The following is a 22,877-nucleotide window of genomic DNA, read 5'->3' as shown; positions in this document are numbered from 1 at the left end:
ATTATTATTTTATTTTATTTTATTAATATTATTGACATCATCATTATCACTATTACCAATATTATTGTTGCAATTACTATATTATTATAAGATTAAGGTTTATTATTATTATTATTATTATTATTATTATTATTATTATTATTATTATTATTATTATTATTATTATATTATTAATATTATTATTATTATTATTATTATTTTTATTATTATTATTTTTATTATTATTATTATTATTATTATTATTATTATTATTATTATTATTATTATTAATATTATTTTATTAATATTGATATTATTGAACACTTGGCGTATGCGTATTTCTATTTGATAGTAAGAGTACCTTTATATCAATATAAATATATTGTATGAATGTATATGTATATATATGTATATTAATTTATATACGTGTTATATATAAGTAATTGCTCGATAGATTATTTATATATAATTACTATATAAACTTACGTATATTTATATATGTATACGTGTGAAGAAATGAAATCAATCTTCTATTTTGCATAGCTCGGTAATTCTCTTTTGGATCTTAGATGCACACTGAATTACTTCTAAATGACATCTGTTGTTATATAAATGAGAAAACTTCTAATTACAATACTATATGTGTACACACACGTGAAGTGTGTATATACATATACATACATATGAAAGAAATCTCACGCAAGTGTCTTATTTTTTCAGGAAGTTCACCATTTACTAGATTTGGAAGAAATTGCGACGAAGCGTATATATTGTGAAATATGCATCGGTATAATAGATATTAAAGATTAGAAATTATGTTTGGTAGAAATATATATCGAAAACAAAAATTGAAATGTATCGATTGCTTTTGAAGTATGATATAATTTAATGAAATATGTTGGAAAAAGAGAGCATGCATGGCATGCCTTCTAAATATTATGTTTTATCGTTTACATTTTCGATAATCGTAGAAACTTTGAGATATATTTAAATTTGTTGTATTTTTTTTCTTTTTTTTTTCTTTTTTTATATTACGAAAAGTTATTTATAACTTCCAATTTTTTATGCTGTGGTATTTTCACGAATTATTATTATATCGTTTAATGTTTCTTAAGATTACGAAAAAAATCTCGATTATAAATTTGTATTGTTACAGTTCGTGTTATTTTTATGAAAGAAAGAAGTAATATACTGCTAAAAAAAAAGGCAAAATCGAATTTAGAAAAGCTACGAATTGCTTCAGAACTTAAGGCGTTATGTGCAAATGTTTAAAGTGATTTAAAAATACGCGAGTTCAAAATGAAAAATATATACAATTGTTGATTCTATTTTTTTTCTTTTCTCTTATATATATATATATATATATATATATATATATATATATATATATGTATATTATATATATAAATATATTATATGTATATCATCTCTCGTATACACGATCTTAGACATTTCAAGCTTGTTTTGCTTTTAATATGAATGTAATTAAAAATTTTTCATCGGCGTTATATGGATAATGTATTAATCAAACAAATTGCGCTTAGAATAATTTTATTCGAGCTATACGATGAACATTCAGCGTCGTTCTCCGTTGCATTTTCTTCCAATCGAAACAGTTACAAAGTTATAATCTCTGTAAAACACATTCGTGAGGTACTCTGAATATGTACACGTACATACATAGAAAAAGAAAAAAGAGTGGGAGAAAAAAACGAGATCGAGCGAGCGAGTGAGAGAGAGAGAGAAAGAGAGAGAGAGAGAGAGAGAGAGTGTGAGAGAGAGAGAGAGAAAGAGAGAGAGAAAGAGAGAGCGAACGAGCGAGAAAGAGACATATACTCATCTTTACACATATGTACGTATACGTACGTATAAATTTATATAAATACGTACATATAAATACGTACGTACGTACGTGAGTGTGTATAGCCGCGCGTGTGTCTCCTCTTACGTGTGTTTGCAGATGAGAGGCGAATGTATGGGCGCGTCCGGTGCGCGTGAGTGTCGTAAAATTCGCGCGCTCGTACGCGCATGTATGTAGCGAATTACGTCATATAGATAGATCATATGTGCTTTCTAATGATGAATAATTTTATAAATATAAATATAATACCGATTTTATCGTTTATCATTTATTTTGGGATCGAATCTTTTATCAAGTTTATCGACAAGTTTTGTCCTTTCGTTTTTGATAATTTTTCTTTCGTTAAGAAACATTCATTTTTAATAATCAAAAAAAAAAAAAAAGATTTTTACACAGAACTTTTCGATAAACTTAATATTTATGCTTCCACATTCGGACAAAAGAAATTTCCATATGTCGAAATGATAATACTAGTCAACGCAGATCACGTGATATCATTTTCATCATTTAAAAGCGAATTTGTTATTTTTTTCTCTTTTAATATTTTTTTTATTGGAGAAAATTTGGTTAAATGTCTTTTACAGAATGAAATCTATATGAAGAATAATGGATATGTATCGTTATTTGGAGGAATCAAAGGAATGCAAAAAAGTAGCTTATAGAAAATATTTTTATTTTATGCGATACACGTGAAAAGCTCTATAATAACGAATGTAATAATATAGATGAACGTTAATTTAATTAATTTATTATATTCTTGAATATCGCGATATAAAATTGATATTCATTCTGTCAGTTTTCGAAGGAACGTACGCTGTTCTTTTTATTTGGCATAATGTTTCGCATCTGGTTATCATGCGATTGGCAAAAGTTAAACGAGTAGCCTCGTGTAATTTCGCAATAGCCGTAAAAGAATAGAGTTCATATACATATGTATTTATTTATATGTACACATAGAGGGGTGGGGTTCATCGAACGAGTCCTACGTATCACTTTTTTATTCGTAATTTGGAAACTCGTCTAGAGGTTCGGTACCTCGGTTCGTTCGACTTTACGAAGGCGACCTCTTTTTCGATAGTGATATGGTACATGTCTATTTGGATTTTTACTTCTACCAAATGGTACTCTCTGCCGTGAATAATCCGAAGGGTAACGTGACTGTGGATAATTTTTCGGCCTAAGGTGTATGTTACCTACTTCTGGTCTGACAAACCGATCTTCGGTAATACGACGTCGAAGGCAGACGGCACAACGACTGACTCTCGACGTATGATCGGTTTTTAGTGTTTGCTGCAAAGGCTTTCGGAACATTTCGTAGTCTTTAATAGTCGCCAACCAGTAGGAAGTCGCCGTGGAGAAGTAATTGCAGGTACCTAAGCCGCGGCACTCGATAAATGGTCTAGCACGAAATTCTTCTAAACATGATCCTGGCGAGATCAATGACTGACCACCACCGTCTGCTCCAGCGTCCCTGTGCTGTAACATTAACGTTGTCGTTCGATCGATAACGAGCGAGTTTTCATTGATTTTTTGTTGATTGATTTTATCGTTATGGCATTACCATAAGAAAACTGTATCCAATCCATAATTCTTCCCAACCACCAGGGCACTCTGGTATATCCATAGATTGACTATGTACAGCAATGATCCTCGTTGGAGCCTCGCAAACTGAACATCTCGATATGTATCTACCGACTTCCGGAGCTGGTATAGGTGTCATCATCATTGGCATGGGTTCGGTGGTACTGAGCCAATAACTATAATCGTTACGATTGGCATAATCGCAAACATTGTTCATGTTACAAAACATGAAAGGCATCGTTGAAAATTTTCTGATACAACTTCCTGCAGTACCTATAATTATAATACATCGAAAATGTGTAGATAAACGTGTCGTTCTTTTCGTTCCAATTTTATTCTAATTTGTTATTCGAGATGAAGTAACGAGCAAATATATATCGACTATACTTACCAAGATCTTGTGCGTAAGCTCGGCCATTGCCCATAATATGAAGTAAAGAGAATCCATCCCATAATTTTACTGTATTCTTTGGACAAAGTGGAATCATTTCGGATTGAGAATGTTTAGCAAAGTGGAATCCTCTGTTACTGGGACCAGGAGGTGCTGTTGCTGGTATGCCTGGGAGACCGGCATTTCCTATAAAAATATTTAGTGGTATATTATCTGTGCTCATTTATCCGAATTTAATGAAACTACATCTTTCGATTTAGTCCAATATAGTAATTAATTACTAATGTAATTGGTTAATGTAAAAACTTACCAGTAAGACCTTGCCTACCAACCGTGCCAGGCGAGCCAGGATAACCAATTGGACCTTCTTTACCATCAGGCCCTTGTGGTCCAGGTAATCCGATCATACCGCGTTCTCCTTCTCGACCAGGGAATCCGTCTTTACCTGGTTCGCCTATTGGACCTCGGGATCCGGGGAAGCCTATAAAAATTAATAAAATTGTTATGGGATTTGGTTTTGAAGTATCTATTATTTTTATACAATTTTACATTAGTTTCTACTATATTACCCGGCAATCCTGGAGGTCCTACATCTCCGGGTGGCCCACGTCCAGAGAAAGTTGAAAATGGATTTATACCCCGATCTCCTTTCGGACCCTATTAAAATAAAGATTCCATAAGTTACCAAAAACTTAAGTATTTGTTTGTAAAGGAGAAAATTGTTTTTAAGAAATAACCTGTGGTCCTGGAGGACCAGGCAATCCTGGTAATCCTGGTTCACCATCATCTCCTCTTTCTCCTTTAGCTCCAGGCAAGCCTTGGAAACCGGATAACCCTGAATCGCCTCTTGGTCCTTTCGGTCCTGATTGACCGTCCAATCCTCTCCAACCAGGTTCACCTTTTTCACCCTTTGCACTACTAGCAGATATACCTGGTTCACCGACGTAACCCTTGGGACCAGATATACCTGGGAAACCAGATAATCCCTGGGAACCGGGTGAACCAGGGAAACCTACGTATCCTGTGTGACCTGCACATTATGATTCGTTAATAAAAAGATTTATTAAATAATAACTCGACTAATAATTCGTGTAATCGTCAAAATCTATCTACTTTCAGTCCTTCGATATTACGAAAATGTATGTATACGACGATATTTACCTTGATTTCCCATTATTCCCTTAGGCCCATGAAGCGAATATCCGACGTCTCCACGAATTCCTTTAGGACCGTTTAGCCCATATTCCCCAGGAGCACCTTTTTGTCCTGGCCGACCAGGAATTCCAGGCATTCCATCAAGACCAGCACGTCCTGTTTCACCATGCTCGGCTGAGTTCTCAGTTAAACCTATCGAAGTAAGAAAATAATTCACATTTATGTTCAACGATCTAAATGAGTAATATTTTTTTAATACATTACCGTCGAGACCAGCAAAACCTTGATCGCCTACTATTCCTTTTAGTCCTGGGAAACCTGGGAAACCATCTTGTCCTGGATATCCTATATCACCTTGTTGGCCCTACATATTTTTTTTCTTTTATTATTCATTTTCTTAAAGAACAAGAAGTTCGGTACAAGTAAACTAACTTTACGACCCGGTATTCCGAGATATCCTTGAGCACCTGGTTCTCCTTTCTGGCCTGTTAAGCCATTTAATCCTGGATTTCCTTGATCACCTATTTCTGCTATCGCATACGATGGCATTCCAGGTTCTCCTACTTGACCTTTGCCACCTGGTGCACCTATAATACCTGGGTAACCTTGCAAGCCATCATCTCCAGGCATACCTTAAACAAAATTTAAATAATTTATAATTGTAGAAACATATATATAGCGATAAAGTTTGTATATAATTGAAGATTTGGCTTTCAATTAGATATTGTCAATTATACCTGGGCGACCCATTATACCAGGATCACCATCGGGACCTTGTTTTCCATCTAGACCATCGAAACCAGGTGGTCCTATTAGACCACGTTGACCTTTATCCCCGTATCTACCATGAATACCAGGATAACCGAGTGGTCCCTTAAAACCTTGGTCTCCCCTTTCTCCCTTAAATCCATCCGGTCCCATGTCACCTATTTCTCCCTAAATACAATAAAAGTATTTCAATTATATCCGTTTACGAGCCGAATTTTATTAACATTATTATTTCTTTTATAATTATTACTTTTGGGCCAGGTGGTCCATTAAATCCATTGAATCCTGGTTCTCCTTTTTCTCCGGTTAAACCATTTAATCCATCCGTAGCTAAACCAGGTTCTCCTGATAAACCAGGTCGACCATCAAATCCAGAGCGTCCTGCAGGCCCCATCTCTCCGGTGAAGCCGGGATCTCCCATATCACCTTGTGGACCACTGAACGAATTGTCTCCTGATAGACCAGGTACTCCGTCCGGTCCAACATCTCCTTCGATACCTTTGAGACCTACTGGGCCAGGATAACCCGGTTTACCAGTGATACCTATATTTCCTTTTTCTCCTTTTGCACCTAGTGCACCATCGATTCCATCGAGACCAAGCCAACCAGGTGGTCCAGGATCACCAATGTCCCCAACATCACCTTCCGCACCTGGACGGCCAGGTAAACCTATACTTCCATCTAAACCATGGAAACCCTGAGGACCGCTGTCTCCATCGTCGCCACGGCGTCCAACGAAACCAATTTCTCCTTTTAATCCTTTCATGCCGTCGAATCCTGACAGACCATCGGGTCCTGAAATCATTGATAGTACGTAAATGTGTCCAAGTTATTTTTATTTCTTATTCGTGTGCTATTCAACCTCATATTTTTACGATCTTATCTCTGTTTAATTTTATACAATTCCTTTTTTTAAACTTACCACGAATTCCTACATCACCTATTCTTCCAGGCATTCCAGGTTGTCCTGTAATTCCTGGAAAACCTCTTTTGCCTTGTGCAGTATATCCTCGTTGACCTTTACCGCCCTATAGTGATAATAATAATAACAATAGTAATATATTTAGTAAAAAGATATCTAGAATCTTTAATAAACCACTAACCTGAAGACCAGGCAAACCTTCGAAACCAGGAGCTCCTTTTCCACCTTTCATACCTTTCGATCCATCTATCCCTGGTCGGCCACGGAAACCTTGTGGTCCAGGATCTCCAATTTCACCTTTATCTCCGTACGGACCGGGTTCACCTATTTCACCGTAAAAAATATTCGTGCCAGGATCACCACGATCTCCTTTATTGCCAGGACGACCCTAAATTATGTATCTATTATTATACGTAATTGAATTGATGAGATATCATGATATAATATGTTATTTTTTTGATATATTTTTTTTTTGATAATAGATTTCAACTTACAGCAAAACCGACTGGTCCTTGAGATCCAGGAGTGCCAGCGGGGCCACGGGGTCCTTGAAGTCCTGGCATTCCTGGATATCCTTTCAAACCTATTGGTCCTTGAAGCGATAAACCAGGAGATCCTACAGGCCCTGGTAGGCCAGGGTAACCTTCATCGCCACTTTGTCCTTGATAACCTTTGAAGCCAGTTTCACCTGCAAACATTATTTTATAAATATTAAATTTTCGAGGGATATGGTAACTTTTACAAATAAGAAAAACACTGTAATTTTGACTAACCAGGAGCACCACGTTCGCCTTTATATCCTTTGTCTCCCTGTTTCTCGATCGAAAACTGTGAAGCATCTCCAGGCTCTCCCTTTTTACCAGATTCTCCTTTAATACCTTTTACACCCAACATGCCATCATATCCTGGATCACCACGTAAAAATGTTATTGGTACGGATGCCGGTTCACCTTTTTCACCAGGTATACCATCCCATCCATGTGTTCCATTACGACCAGGAAATCCGGGAGCACCGTGATCGCCCTATTGGTAATATAATTAATAGCGTTATATAATAACGTTATATAATTAACAATGTTATATAATTAATAATGTAAAAGGCGATTACTAACCTTTTCTCCTTTTGGTCCAGGTGCTCCTGTATCTCCAATTTGGCCAACTTTACCCCACGGTCCCATAATACCTTCCGGCCCAGGGAGTCCCATATCACCAATATCCCCGGGTGGACTGATATGATGCTCTTCCGGCGGTAAGAAGACCTTTCCTGGTTCTCCTTTAGGACCTTGCGGTCCTGCAATACCTGGCCTTCCACTGTCCCCCTCTAATCCTCGTGGCCCTATTGGGCCAGCTTTACCTTGTTTACCTTTAAATCCACGAGACCCGGGTAATCCAGGAAATCCAGGAGTTCCTGGATATCCGCTCACACCAGAATCACCGCGTTCACCTTTTCCACCGGGTAATCCTATAAAAATGTATAATGGAGCTTTAGTGATATAATATTAAATTTGACTTAAATAATTTTATATAAAATTACGTATGTGCGTGTATCTATCTACTCGTCTTTCCTTTACTTACCTGGCGTACATATACCACAATCATCTCCACGGAAACCCTTAACGCCTTTAGGACCAGGTCTACCTGGCCATCCATCTGGACCAGGCATTCCTGGAGATCCCGGTAAACCGTGTTCTCCGGGTGGACCTCTGATTTGAACTCCTTTTCCAGGAAAGCCTTTCTCTCCTAAAAGAATAAAATCACAAACGTTAACAAAAGATATTAATCCTATAATATCTTTTAATAATATTTAATTCCTTGAAGAAAGTTTTCATTACCAGGTGGTCCAGGATCACCACGATCTCCGGGTGGACCAGTTAGTCCTGATAACCCTGATTTACCATCAGGACCTGATGGACCTATAATCGTTACACCTGGAAATCCTTTCGCACCAATGAATCCAGATTGACCGGGAAGACCGGATTGTCCTTGTGGTCCGATCGTACCAGGAAGTCCTGTAAAATATGAAAATAATGATTTATTATACGCCGTATATATTTTTAGCTTTACGTAAGACTTATAGATGTCTAAAAGATCGTCGCACCGTCATCTCCTTGTTCTCCTTTGATGGAAGAACCTTTCTGTCCTGGTTCACCAGGTGGTCCAGAAGGTCCTGGAGGTCCTGGAGAACCGATGTATCCAACTTTTCCAGGAAGTCCAGGAGTTCCTGATTCACCAGGATCACCGGGTGGTCCTATTTCGAAAGCGAAACGAACCGGGTTTAATCTTCAACAAATTGCAACATTTAATTGATTTTATCTTATAAAACTAACCAAGATCTCCCTGAATTCCAATACTTCCAGCGATTATTTCGTCGAGTTCAGGTATATATGTTCCTGGTTCACCAGCAGCTCCTTGTTTTCCTGGAGGACCTTGATTACCAATTTCACCAGATTCTCCCTGAAAAGAAATCGTAAAGAAAGTTTATGGAAATAATCGATACAATAAGACAGTTTTGAATGAAGCCATACATCGGGACCGTCCGTTCCAGGTTGTCCCGCATAACCCGGTGCCCCTTTTTCTCCTTTATTTCCGGCAGGTCCGGCTGGTCCTTCGAAACCTTGTTTTCCTCTTGGACCGTCATCCCCTCGTTCGCCTTTTATACCTTTTATTCCAGCGAAACCTGGTCGACCCTATGGATAAGAGAAATTAAATCCTATTGGCTAATGTTTTTCACTGATATTCATACTGTCTTATACTCATTGATCTTAGTCATTATTTTTTCATACCTGCGGTCCTTTTGCCCCTACTTCTCCTTTGCGTCCGCGATATCCACGATCTCCTCGTTGTCCTTTCCAACCTTTAACACCTTTCACGTGGCTAGAATTCACTTTTTTTTTGTACTGTTCATTACTCGAACCTGGTTCACCCCTATCACCTTGTTCACCAGGCACTCCTTTTACACCATAAACGGCCTCTCCACGATCACCTCCCATACCTGGTAGACCTGGACCACCTGGATAGCCCTAAAATTAAATATTAAAAGAGAAGTGTACAATTCTATTAATAATAAACAATAAGGATGTTTAACATAGTTTCCATTTAATACAGATTCTTTTGACGATTTCGAACAAACTTTTTCTACGCGAATAGTAACAAGTTTATCAAAATTGAGATGTTTTATTGAAAAAGTGATTAGTCGTTTATTATTATTCGTTATTTTTTTAAATCTTCTCTCGAGAAAGATGATTCGTGCTATCTGTAATAGTTGTGTCAGCAGATTGAGTATCATCGCTTTGAATTTCAGTACACACGCTCTTTAGCAAGAGCGATTAAAAGTTGCTTCTTACTCGTCGTCTGGTTGAACTAATTTCTTTTTCCTGGACGACGATGGATCTTTTTTATCATAATAGACGAGAGATGATCGCCCTTCGCCTAACGATAATAATTGTCTCATCGTTTATAGTTTGGTAAAATTGTATTCGATTTTGTAAAATGCTATCGTTCGATCGTTCATTTTTTTCTATTCAAATTGAATCATACATAATTGTCAGTTATTATCGTATATGATTAGAAAATACTTACAAAGTCACCGGTCTCTCCTGGATAACCCATATCTCCTGGAATGCCGTACGATCCTGGATAACCCTGGATGAGAAAAAATTGTTTTCATATAACGTTTATCTTGGAATAAGGTATAAAATAACTATTAATTTAATTCTCCATATTACTGTACATAAGATATATATTTTTAGAAAATAAAATAAATCTAATACTTTATAAAAGAATCTAATATTTTATATATAGTGTACACTTTAAATTACAATTTGATATAGAATACATCTTGGCTAAAGTTGTTATTTGACGGTAAACTCTACGACGGTAAACAGTACGTAGCAGCACATTTGAAGCGAGCAAGTAAACAAGAAAATGTCTTATTACTATCAGTTGTACGAAATTATTCGTACTGTGAATGTCTATAGTTTGCTAAATTAGAAATATTAATAATTATATAGCGAAATATTAAAAAATATACTTATATTCTTTCGAAGAAGATCTAAATTTTAAACGACATTCATCAACACGTATAAAAACGTATCTAAATTACACGCTATTTACCTGTGGTCCATTGTTACCAGAATCACCTTGGTCTCCCTTTACACCGACCGAATTGATTCCACCTTCGCCAGGTTCACCAGGAGGACCATAATCTCCCACTTCTCCTTCTCCTCCTCGTTCACCATAAACTCCAGGCATACCTGGTGCACCGGCACGACCATCTGTGCCGTTGCATCCATCAAGACCGTCTGGTCCCATAACACCAGGAACTCCAGTGTTACCCTGTGGGAAATTATCAAGTGCATCGTTTCAAGTAAAACTTTGCAATTCATTTAGAAATTAGGCGTATCTATATTATAAGTATTATCATACATACGGAAAGTCCAGGAGATCCAGTGAATCCTCGTATACCAGATTCGCCCTAAAGAAAAAGAAAAAAAAAAGAATGAAGTTTTAATCGAAATTTTAATCATTGATCATAAAGTATTACGTTACAAGGATAATGTAATATGTATGCGTTTTCGAAGCACGAGACGATGAGCGCATTGCTCTAAAGGCTCTTTCGTATGTCTTTTACGGGCATACTCCATACGAAATTGACACACTTCCATTTAAAGTTTCTTCATCGATGGACCCACTTTCGTATGCACGAAAAGGAAAGGTCCAATCGGAGCCTGGTATTAAAACATACCCATAAATGGTCTCTTATTGCCGCTACCATTATTCACAACGCGACATTATTATCAATATGACGATAACAGTTTTTTTTCTTCAATATGCGATGGAAAAAACCTTTACAAAAGGAAGAATATATTTTTTTTTTCGTATAAATGAACAAGGGAAATAGTGTATACAACCTTGGAACAGCATAATCAAAAAAAAAAAGAAAAAAGAAAAAAAAGAGGGCGGTACTATAATCGTCACAGAGGATACAATGATGAATCGCAAAAAGGACATGGTTGATGGGGATTCGAAGAGGAGGAGGAAGAGTATACATCAACGAATATCTGGATATGAGATCATTCGACGTCCGGCTTGGGAACGTCGGGATGCAAAAGGAGTGAGAGAAACAGAGACAGACGGAGACAGTACACTTGTCAATGGGAAGTGCGTTATCAACGAGCGACTTCCATCTTTTGTCTCTTTCGTTCTCTGTCTTTCCTTCTCGTATACACGCAAGATTCCGAGATCATGGCGACCTGATTTCGATGGCAGCCATGCTTTTCTCATCCTTTTTCGTCATTCTAACAAAGGACAAGGATAGCTTGCTTCGAAGCTACGTTCCTTTTCGAATCCTTGATTGTTACTAATGCCCTTTGGAGTCGTTCTCTTAAGAGAGAAAGTTACTGTAGGTGACGCTTTCGAAAAATTGAAATATTTTTTTTTGAGGTCTCCAAAATTATAGTTTTAAATTATTATATCGAAATTTGGTCCAAGTTGTAGTAGTTAAAAAAAAAAAAAAAAAAAGAAAAAATGAACAGAAATAACTTTTCTTTTCACAATAACTTTCCCCCATTGAAGAAACGATGGAGAATAAAGACAATGGAATCATCCAAGACGAACGATGAACTTTGAAGATATTACGAACGGAAGGGAAAGCAATGGTAATTATTATTCGTAGGTACACATAAACGTTTTAGATAAGAGAGAAGAAAATAAATTCTTTCATTTCGGAGAGAAATGCGTCCTCGACTTCGTGAATAGTAGGACGGAAACGAGAGTGACTTCACCCCCGCATTTGCGATAGGAAGAGCAAAGAACGCGTAGGATTGGCTCGCGTATCCGTTCGATGAGCCTTATCACAAAATACGTTGTTCGTTTTGTCAGCAACGGCAATGGTAGCAGCAATCTCGAACGTTATAGTACCAAATGAGAAATCTACTAATCCATTGAAAACTGTCAAGCAACAATCGTACCAAATAAAAAGGTAAATGCGTGTTTCGCGATAATTTATCGTATTATATGAGATATAAATTTATTTATGAAAAAAAAACTATTATATACCTCCATGGGCATTCAAGATATTCTTTTTCATTTGTTTTGTTTATTATATAAAAGCATAGATAATTTGAAAGAGAGAAAATAAAAACGAAACGAATACGGAGTCTGTTGGCTCTCCTTCTCGTTATTTTCAGCGAATCGGTCGACGGAGACTTCTTTATCGGCGCTTAGATAGCCTAGTTTCTTGAAGCGAATCAAAACAGCAGTCTACCACGTGCGTTCCTTCTTTTCCGTTCGTGTTACACGGTTTTATGTACGTGCGAACGAAAAGAAATCTATTTAATATCGGCAATGAAAGATAAACACTTTCGAGATACTTTCGTTGAACCTAATTCTCTGTGGAACTTTATATACTATACGTATACATAATCATATTCTTATATAAATAAGTATATAATGAAGAAAGTATGGTGTTATGATCGTTGAGCCTCCTAAAACCGTTTAGAGATGCTCCTTCGGATCTCGATAATAAGAGATTACGTACGAAAGCGATTTAGCTCGTACGAGAGAGGGACTCCGGTCTGAGCGCGCGCGCGCGCTAGAGAGAGAGAGAGAGAGAGAGAATGCAGTCAAGCACGTGGGTACACGCGTAATATCTGGGTAATCGTTACGTTAGATAGGGATCAATGCCAAACGCGTTGGAACTCGAGATACCGCAATTTATCATTAAACGCCCACGTTTACGTTTCGTTAACCCAAAGTGCAGAATTGTGCCATTCCCGTTACTCCTACGGCAATTTCAGACAGACGGATCGTTCGCGCGGCAAATCATTCTCGATGCTAAGAGTGAGATCGAGATGAACATCGTTGGGGAGATGTCTCGAAGTATTTTCTCTTTTCAACAGATTGTTTCCGTCCGTGATAAAGACATTTAAATAATAAAAACATGATATACTACCTTAACTACAAAAGGAATTTCTTATATTTATTTTTTATTAATATAATATGACAGTTTTTCAAAATTATAAGCTTATTTGGATTCGATGTTTCCTTTCTTTTTTCTTTTTTTTTTTTTTTTCGACAACCTTAGTCGTACATAAGAAATTTTTGAAGCACACGAAGATATTCTGTGAAGATCTCGAGAATGTCCGACGTGGTCCGACGGCTTGCTTTTGGGTAACATAAAACAACGCCGTGGGCGACTCTCTCTCTCTCTTTCTTTCTCTCTCTCTCTCTCTTTCTCTCTCCATCTCTCTTTCTTTCATCTGCTGTGTTGAGTGAGCGCGCGCGCGCGCGCGCGCTTCGATCTTCTTAAGAAGCATGACGTCATCGAAAGAGACTCCACCAGCTTGCACGTAACCCCGGTGTCTTTCGGTCGCCGCATAAAACGAGATATGCCTCCTCGTAAACTCGTTCGTTTCTCCGCAAACCGATGAGAGTTCGTTAAGAAGTCGAGAGCGTGCGCGTGAGCCCAATGTTTTGTCACGCAGATCATTTTGACGTTTGCGTCTTTTAAAATTATGATTTGCATCATTGCGCGATTTTATTTTTTACGACTCTTTTTCTTTATATCTTCTCCCCATCTCTCTCTCTCTCTCTCTCTCTCTCTCTCTCTCTCTCTCTTTCTTACTCATATCAATGCCCTAATTCTCTTTACGAGTAAGACACTCCTTTATTTGATTTTATACTACGAGGTTTGCTCCTTTCAATGACGATATGTTCGTTAAAAATTTAATTTTTAAGATCGAGACAGTTTACATTTTAGAAAAGAAAAAATGGATAAGATCAATCGCGTATCAATCGATTTTTTATACAATTAACAATACTGGAGAAGACACGAGCAGAATTCGTTTTCTCGTATAGACGATAAAGTGCGGGCGGAGTCGTGGGAGTTGCTCTTGTAAAACGCTTCTGCCTCTCCACATTTGGAAGCGGTTCTCTTTCTAGACGCTGACGTTACGACTCTTTTTATTTCTGATATTACACGCTCGTCTAAGTAATAATATTTCTTTTCGAATAACGAAGAAAGAGAATTCCATTAATTTTTCCATTGAAAAGCATAAATCGCGTGGGAGTGTTACGACCGTAAGTCTTGATCTTTGAAATAAGTAAGATTTTATAGTAACATAATGTTAGATAGCGTTGCTAAGAGAGACTATTTGTAAGCTGTCGCATAAATACTTACTCGATAGCCTTTTTCTCCGGTACCGCCATATTCACCGCCTGCGCCTTTCTCACCTTTAGGTCCAGGAGGTCCATCCGGTCCGATTTCACCCGGAAGACCCTCTAGCCCTTGCTGTCCAGGTATTCCAGGAAAACCATATTGTCCTTTTATACCGGTACAATTGCATTTGTAGTTATCTTTGCAAATCTGAAATGCACAATGAACAAAAGCCTACGATAAAACAAAAAATAGAAAAATAGGCATTTTCATGGTAGGGCTAATATTAATTCAAACGCTGATTATATTAACAATAAATTGTTCATTTTATTCAAAGTAAACTCCTTCAGCATTATAATAATATTATTCAACAAGGAGTCAAATCAGGTTATTATGTTGAGCGAACAAGCATTACTATTTGCTTTCTCATCATGCAAGAGAATGTCCTCCGTTGTTTGTTCAAATCATCGTGTAAAATATTATGAATTGTAGATTTCTACATATTAAATTCTTTTGCTAGCGTGCGCGCAGTTGTGTCAGGCTCAACTGCCAATGTTTGATGAATCTTTTCGACGAGATTTTTTCATTCAGGACGTCTGTCATTTCTAAATTTTGCAAATCACCTGAAAAGACATATACGACAATAGACAATCGTTTCTGTAAAGTTGTCTTAGAATTTAAAAAGTCTGCGTTGCCATTTAATCGACTTTTAACGTAGAATTTGACATCAGCTAATTGATTTATTATATATGTCTATATGTTTGATACTCATATGCAAACGTATTATGTTACTATTAATTGAAGACGTATAGAAAAAATGTCAAGAAAGAAAAAAAAGAAATAAATAAATAAATAAAAAAAAAAAAAGAAGAAATGAATGAAATAAAAGGGAAAAGGCAAAAAATGAATAAAGAAAGAATTTGCTACATCCGCAAGTTGGTATCGAATTGAACGTGACGCGACTCATTGCGAGAAAATAGACGATCTCGTGCGATGACGATAACGATGACGATGATGATAGCGATGACGACGAGGACGAGCCAAACGAAGGACACAGGCAACGAGTATCGCTTTATGCATAGGATATGCCTAACGGGTAATGGCGAGGTCGATGCGAAAATGCACTCACTCGACATCGCGTAGATCGGTCTTGGCCTCGGCTAGTCTCGTCAAACGTTCGTCCGCGAGGCCGTTTTTACGGTATTAGTACGACGATTAGCCGTCTTCCGTTTGGTCGATGAAGTCATTTTGGGAAAAAATTCATTCGGTGTATCTGTTAAATCGATCGGATCAGAGGAAAGAAATTACATATATTTGTCTTTGGGTATTAAATCTTTTTTTTTCTTTTTCATTTATTATCTATTACATCATTAGCTCTTTAAATTAATTCACATTATGCTTATGATTATTTTTTTGTATGAAACGAGAAGTTGTAGGAGATTAAAAAAACGGTCAGTATCGTTCGAGTATAGTCGGACGTGCTAACGTCTAATGCCTTTTTCTCATTTTTTTTTTTCTCTTTTTGTTTTAGAAAAGCAAGGAGGAGTCGAGCATCGAAGGACGTCGCTCTATTTGCAGAGCGTCGGAGGCGAACGAAAATGGAGAGTCGCTTCCACGCGTTTGCCTTGCGGATGAATATTCCGCTTGTGTCAACTAAGCGTTTCGTGTTCGTCGCTCTCAACGAATCTGCTGGATAAATTTGCTGGAAGACCTTCGACTTTTCAATCTCTATTAATTCTCCCTTTTACGACAGAAAAATACTTACAATTAGATTTATTACAATATTGTCATATTTTACGAGCTAATAAATTAATCAGGCAAAAGTAATAGATCGTTGGAGGTAAAACCGATAGTTGGAACATTATATAATATTTTTCCTCGTCTTGCCACTTAAATCGTTGGTCATCTTCGAAAGCGTATCGAGGAGATCGTCGGTACTTGTTGCTTTTTTTTCTTGCGCCTTACGATGACGTAACAAGCGCAACGGTAATTCGCCGCGTGACATAATTTCGCGAGCACTCGACGCGTCGACTCCGGCGATCTGCGGCGAATTATGCCTCGATTCGCGGAGGCGCCTTCCACTTACTTATCTGCCGCGCCGTAACATCCGTTCCAGAATTCTTTCCTTCAGATTACTTTTGATCTGAAAAACTCTTCGAATTTGCTTCAACGAATTTGCTTCCTTCGTTTGGTTCATCGCGTTGATAGAAAAGTCCGCCATGTGTCGAATGCTTTCCACGAACCGAGGAAGTTTACGTGATCACTTAAAATATTCACTCCTCTAGCCATGGGTCTACCGATGGGTGGGGCTATTGAACTCCTTGAAAGAACCGGTGTATGTTCGTTGAAGATATGATCCAGATCAGATATGTTCAAAGATGATTCGCGAACCTAATTATCTCTCTTATCTCTCCTCAGATTTTTCTTATTCTCAATTATATTATAAATTGTACTACTAGTCGGACATACGAGAATAACAGAATATATGAATACAAAAAAAAAACTCTTCATCGTTTCTTCGATATCGTTATATTGCCGTGTCACGATATTGCTGCGTTTCCTACTATAAACGAATGTTTTGTATATTCAAATCCCTGATTCAATTTGTAACATCCAAAAAAATGTCAGTGAAGTAAGTATACCATCACTGATAATAGAATCATCTTTCCTGTGGCGAAAAGTTTGCACTTCTTCGGAATCTGGATCAATCTACGACGATGTTTGGTTTACCTGTTTTTATTTCCGATAAGGAAGAACGACTGATAAGAAACAATAGGGTCACGATAGGTTTAGAAAAATCGTTAAACGAGAAAGCATGTAGAAGATAGCTATCGATGGAACTTGATTTCTTATCGGTCATTAACTTTTCAAACTTTTCCGTCGTTTCGTGCTCCAAATTTAAGATTTTTTCTTAGCGAATAAAATTTTTACATGTAATATAGAAAGTGAGTGAAAATATGAGACTATTCCTTTAGAATCTGCATAACATGCGGCACAAACGATCGTCTTCAGGGACCGTCGAAGGGAATGACGCTGACCAAGCGAAATAGCGGATGGATACCGTAGGACGTAGGTAGAAGAGTTGGCTATCATGATTCGTGAGCTTCTCCCTCTAGTTAATTCTCTTTCTCTCTCTCTCTTTCTCTCTCTTCTCTCTCTTTGTGTGTCCGTCTGTCTGACTGTCTGCCTGCCTGCATACCTTCGACTTCATCCTCCTCTTCTTTCCATTTCTTCTCTTTTAGTAAACGACTATGTTTCACGATTTCTCTTTCATTAAATTTCATAAATTATAATATTTATTATAAAATATTTTTCTTCTAATTTCTAAAAAGAATCATTCAATTAGGAGTCAATTAAAAATTGTGGCAGTGTTGTGTAACATGGTATATACGTAAGTTTACATTTTTAGACTATAGCACAATTTCCGTAATTGATAGTACTTGTTTTATGCTGTTGATACTGTCAATTAAGCCATGTTTAAAGTCAAGCGTTTTAAAAATGAATTTCAAAGAGAAATAATATATTAAAATGATAAAAAAAATGTATATCTCTAAGAAAAAATTAAAAAAAATTTGTAGTATTGCAAAATGTTTATTGCATTAAACATTGGGTAAATTATTAGTAAAAGACGAATTACGGTCAAGATCGATAGGCGTATCCTTCTCAGCGAGCTTAGCATTGAACTCTATCGTAACCCCGAATCTTTTGATTTAATTCTAATCGGACTGGCAAGTTTCTACTGTAGGTCAAATGTCAAGTACGATTCTCGGTTGCAAGCAAATCTTGAGCTTTTTCAAGAGACTTCTCTTTGATGATAGATCTTCCTTTAATTAAAATTTATCAAGGTAAACTACGATCGTAGATTAGGATGAAGGGTTTTAGACGATTCATTTTGCAAAATTTAGAATAAAATTCAAAAGATAGTTTGATATTTTTCATTGGATTAGGTTGGCTTAAAAGCAAGAGATTAAACGATGCACGCGTTCGAATTCTTTCAACGATACGGTTCGACCTCGTATTTCTGAATGCAGCGAAATGCGATGATACTAGGAGTCGAACTTCTTCCTGGTTTAATTTATCGACGACATATGAGAAGGAAGAGGAGAAGAAGGAGGAGAAGAAGGAAGAGAAGGAGGAGGAAGACGAGAACAACGAGAAGAAGAAGGAAAAAATATCTCGCTTTGGTTGCATCGCTAAAGACTATCGGCTCACGCGGAAATAGAAACGGATATGAAGACGAGACTAAATCTAATTTTAGTTGGCAATAGATACTCTTGTATTTTAGAGGGATCCAATGCTTCCTATCATAGTGAAAGATCATAGTTTTGTACAAATCAAGGTGCGTTAAAAAACCTAAATCGAAAGAAAAAGTATAAGTAATATTAAAATATAACATAGACAAGTGATTAGATATTATTATTAGCCAAAGTACGAATTTTATACTCGAGCCCCTTCGTCGAAGCATGCTTTCAAGTAATAAACCAATGAGAATTGGTCAACGCAAGTTCCTCAGATTTCAAAAGAACGTTACGCATCGCGGCTAACCCCTTGAACTCCACGCGATAATATTATATCGAGGTTACTCGTTTCGTAAGAGATATCGCTTTCGTCCTTAAATATTCTCTATAAATGGAAACGTGTCAGGAAATATGACGTGTTCACCTATGCAAATTTTTTATAATATTCACATATTCGTTTAATAGTTCGGTATTTATTTTATTTCGATGTTCATTGTCAAGAAGTTAACAATTTGACCTAAGAAAGTTCACGATCGTCATGTCTCGTTGGAGTTATTAAAGACCTCTAAGCACTTAATTGACCGATAAGTTCCTTTTGATGGACCGCGACAATACAGTAATGAAACCGAAATCATGTTTATAATATAACTAGAATGAATTCTATCAGTATTTTCTTTGAAGACAAATAAAAATAATTCCTCGATGTCATTGTATGTGTTAGATTGTACAGAATCGGTAAGCACTGTTGTCGACAAGAAAATTTGAAGGAAACTGTGCGGTCGAAACGAAAATGATTCTTGGAATGTTATCGGTACCTATTTTCTTTCGTGCTTATCGACCTTACGTCAGATATAAATGTTTTAGGTGACTCATCATCTCTTTTTAGTATTAAAATCATGATTAATAAATAAACTTGTTCTTTTGAATGAAATTGAAACATTATCTTTTATTTTCTTGCAATCTTTAGAATTTCTGGGAATCAACGATGATTATATAGAAAAGTCATTTGCGATAAACTTTGCTCGTGGTTCATTTAATTTAACATTTTTAAAAATGAAGCCATTACCAAGAACGATGCGACGAACTTGAGGGGAGTTTACGCTTGCGTACAAACAAAATAAACGCGGGAAGGGTTATCGTGACATCCATAAACACTTTGGTCTATTAAACAATTCTCGGATGATTCTCGGACGATTCTCGACTAGCTCTTATCATCGTCGGTCGCCACAACGAACACTTTCATTCACGTTCTTAATAAATTATTTTCATGCGTGATGTCACTAGCACGTTGTCTCCATTCGTTGAGTTTGACTCGTTAGACACATAACGATATTCTCTTATCGCTTCGATACTCCTCTTTTCATTTGCGCAAAGGAAGTATGTATATTTGGTGAATTTCTTGAAAATTATTTTTAGACTTTACGAGTTAGCTTTACGATATACCGATTTTTATACGATTTACAAGTCGAACGAGTTTCGTGCTAGTAAAATCATGGCTGACATCGTAATTTTAACTCGGCTAACTCCAGTTCGGTGAAAGTAATACTATTGTCCTATAGTCCGCTACCAAGGCTCGAAATAGCTGCTTCTTCCACCTCTGTTTTCCATCGACATCGGTACCATTTACGTACTTTACCAGGGTATAATAGCAATATATAGCAACGGATAGAGTTAGTCGAATTGATCGATCAAAAATATGCGAATTGAATGGTTAGCTAAAAAAGACGAAGAAGGAAAAAAAGAAAGAAAAAAAGAAAAAACGAACAAAGAAAATGAGAACACGTATGAGATAAAATTCGTAAGGCCATCGGTTCGAAAGAAGGTGGATAACATAATAGCGGAGGATGATTCCGGCTGGGGCTTGCGAAACCGAAGAGATCGTCCTACACCTCCCCTAACTCAGTCGGCCTTCCTCTTTCGTCTCGTACAACAAAGACTGTTCCCTACCATCGGGCGTCGAAATCGCCTGCGGAACTGCCTGCTGAGTGACTTCAATGATATAGAAAGATTAAACTGTTTGAAAAGCGAAACTTTTCAACATTTTCCGATGGAGCCCAACCTATTCTATATAACATAGATATTCTTTTCAACGTAGAACGTAGTTTAAAGGGAATCTTTGCTAAGATTTATTTTCTTTCGGTCTATCTTTTGATGCGGACTATCTTTTACGACCGAATTTTTTTACCGATCTTTTCTCTATTTAGATTGGCATCTTAGGATGTATCAAGAGGATGAAATTTTATATCATCGAAGTATTTTTTATTCGAGATAATTGAAAAGCATGAACTCTGTACGTCAGGATTAATTCGCACGTTTTGTCGTAACCTCGTCGAAAGTTAAAGGCAAGAAATGGGTATAGCGTTCACCCACATTCATAAGCGAGCTCGCGTGTTTCGAGCATGCCGTCACGGAGTTTATATTTTCTTTTGCCTCTAGGTCGATCGATCTAGACGGGCGAAGCAAGCAAATGTCAGCCCTATCTTGATAAGCGCATTGAAAACTTAAAGGTGACAAATTGATAGTCACGAATATATAATTATATCGATAAGGACTAGAAGATTTAACTTACCGTAGCTTTGGTCGCAGATATTTTCACAGCGACGAGTAGGACAAGGACGTAGGCAATTCGCAATACGCCAGGGCTAGGCCCATCCAAATTGGCGGCCAAGGGCCGCATCGTGGAGGGCCTCCTCCTACTCCTCCTCCTCCTTACCTCCCTCTCCTCAATATTCGCTCGTCTACCTGACGAGGCGGTAACGGTTGCTTTTCAGTGGTCTGCCAGATCCTTTTTCGCGAAAATTCGTGAGGCAAGCGATCCGTTCGACGGCGTCCGGGTCGCGTCTATTCGGTGTCTCTTCGTGGCGTGGCGTAGAGGAGCCGAGTCGAGTTGCGGACGAGTCTCGAAGGGCCCACACTCAGAGGTAGAGAAAGAAATAAAGCGCGCGCGCGCGAGTCAGAGAGAGAAAGAGAGAAAGAGAGAAAGAGAGAGAAAGAGAGAGAGAAAGAGAGAGAGAGAGAGAGAGAGAGAGAGAGAGAGAGATAGGACAAGTCGTTCGGCGCGTACGGGGCGTCCGCTTGATCGCTCCAGCCGCCACACACAGAGCCGGCGTGTCGTCGAAGAGAGGGCGGGAGGGAAAGCGTGCTCTCTCGAGAGCACCGGTATCCTTACGCGAGTGTACGCCGGTCGCGAGAGTACCACGACCGCGCAACAGTCGTCGAACGACGCGCGACCTGCTCGGAGCTGGCCGTGTAGCCGCTCGCGAGCGAGTGGAGAAGAGGAGTGCTCCAAAGCGGAGAACAGAGGGCCAAGAAGAAGGAGCGGCAGGCAGCCCCGCTGATGCACGACTCTCTTACTCTTCTCCTCTCCTCTCTTCTTCCTTCTCCCTCCCACGAGTGGTTAGACTCACGAGAGAGATAAACACATGAGAAGGGAGCAAAGGCGGGGAGACGTGGTCCACCACCAGAAGAAGAAAGAGGAGAAGGAAGAGGACAACGACGAGGACGACAATCTTTCTTTCGCGCTCTTTCTTTCCGCCGTACGCGCACGCGGATCCTTTCGGCGGAGGAATTCTAGCTTGCGTGGCTCGCCACTCTGCCTCCACCTTCTTTCCCTCCACCCGACTTCATTCAGAGCCCTCCCTGGATGGGACGGTCCACAGAGAGCGTCCACTCGGTGCCGGGTTACGCGAGATATTTTGTGAGACTGAGATCCGTTCCAAGAGTCGCTAACGTTTGACCTGTGTCTGTTCGTCTGACTTCTCGGCTCCCTAGCTCCGCTACAGGAATAGGGAGCTCGACATGACCCGGTTGGGATTGCGGTGAGTTTA

General features: G+C 38.1%; 2 protein-coding genes and 1 long non-coding RNA gene across 3 annotated transcripts in view; 2 read left to right on the top strand and 1 right to left on the bottom strand.

The window, feature by feature from the left end:
* Window positions 1-2,636: 2,636 nt before the first annotated feature.
* On the bottom strand, window positions 2,637-22,322 carry LOC124955858 (collagen alpha-5(IV) chain-like). Its single transcript, XM_047510893.1, has 27 exons — window positions 21,620-22,322; window positions 14,837-15,022; window positions 11,087-11,131; window positions 10,771-10,992; window positions 10,237-10,299; window positions 9,441-9,677; window positions 9,183-9,344; window positions 8,985-9,111; window positions 8,756-8,905; window positions 8,490-8,666; window positions 8,233-8,397; window positions 7,770-8,119; window positions 7,431-7,680; window positions 7,152-7,345; window positions 6,839-7,045; window positions 6,658-6,763; window positions 5,986-6,530; window positions 5,705-5,903; window positions 5,400-5,599; window positions 5,232-5,331; window positions 4,974-5,159; window positions 4,550-4,842; window positions 4,382-4,469; window positions 4,123-4,293; window positions 3,813-3,998; window positions 3,402-3,694; window positions 2,637-3,316 (listed from the first exon to the last, which is right to left on the bottom strand). Exons 1-27 carry the CDS (start codon window positions 21,725-21,727, stop codon window positions 2,861-2,863), a joined length of 5,466 nt encoding a protein of 1,821 aa, XP_047366849.1. The 5' UTR covers window positions 21,728-22,322; the 3' UTR covers window positions 2,637-2,860.
* LOC124955860 lies at window positions 12,644-16,639 on the top strand. Its single transcript, XR_007103012.1, has 3 exons — window positions 12,644-16,136; window positions 16,243-16,263; window positions 16,344-16,639. It is a non-coding gene; the product is annotated as an uncharacterized LOC124955860 (long non-coding RNA).
* LOC124955857 (collagen alpha-1(IV) chain) overlaps window positions 22,248-22,877 on the top strand; it is a 12,387-nt gene continuing 11,757 nt past the window's right edge. The window contains exon 1 of the mRNA XM_047510890.1: window positions 22,248-22,868. Within this exon, the coding sequence (XP_047366846.1) occupies window positions 22,849-22,868 (20 nt within the window). The 5' untranslated portion in view covers window positions 22,248-22,848. The remainder of the gene's footprint in view (window positions 22,869-22,877) is intronic.

Source organism: Vespa velutina, chromosome 19, assembly GCF_912470025.1.
Source record: "Vespa velutina chromosome 19, iVesVel2.1, whole genome shotgun sequence".
Classification (NCBI taxonomy): Eukaryota; Metazoa; Arthropoda; class Insecta; order Hymenoptera; family Vespidae; genus Vespa; species Vespa velutina.
Note: the sequence above shows the minus strand (reverse complement) of the source record. Positions and strands in the feature narration are given on the sequence as shown.

Coding starts and splice junctions, on each gene's coding strand:
- LOC124955858 (XM_047510893.1), bottom strand. CDS start 21,727: ATGCGGCCCTTGGCCGCCAATTTGGATGGGCCTAGCCCTGGCGTATTG. Junction 9,678..10,236: donor CAGGAGAGACCGGTGACTTT/GTAAGTATTTTC, acceptor ATTTAATTTTAG/GGCTATCCAGGTGGTCCAGG. Junction 4,294..4,381: donor AGGACCTCCAGGATTGCCGG/GTAATATAGTAG, acceptor TAATTTTTATAG/GCTTCCCCGGATCCCGAGGT.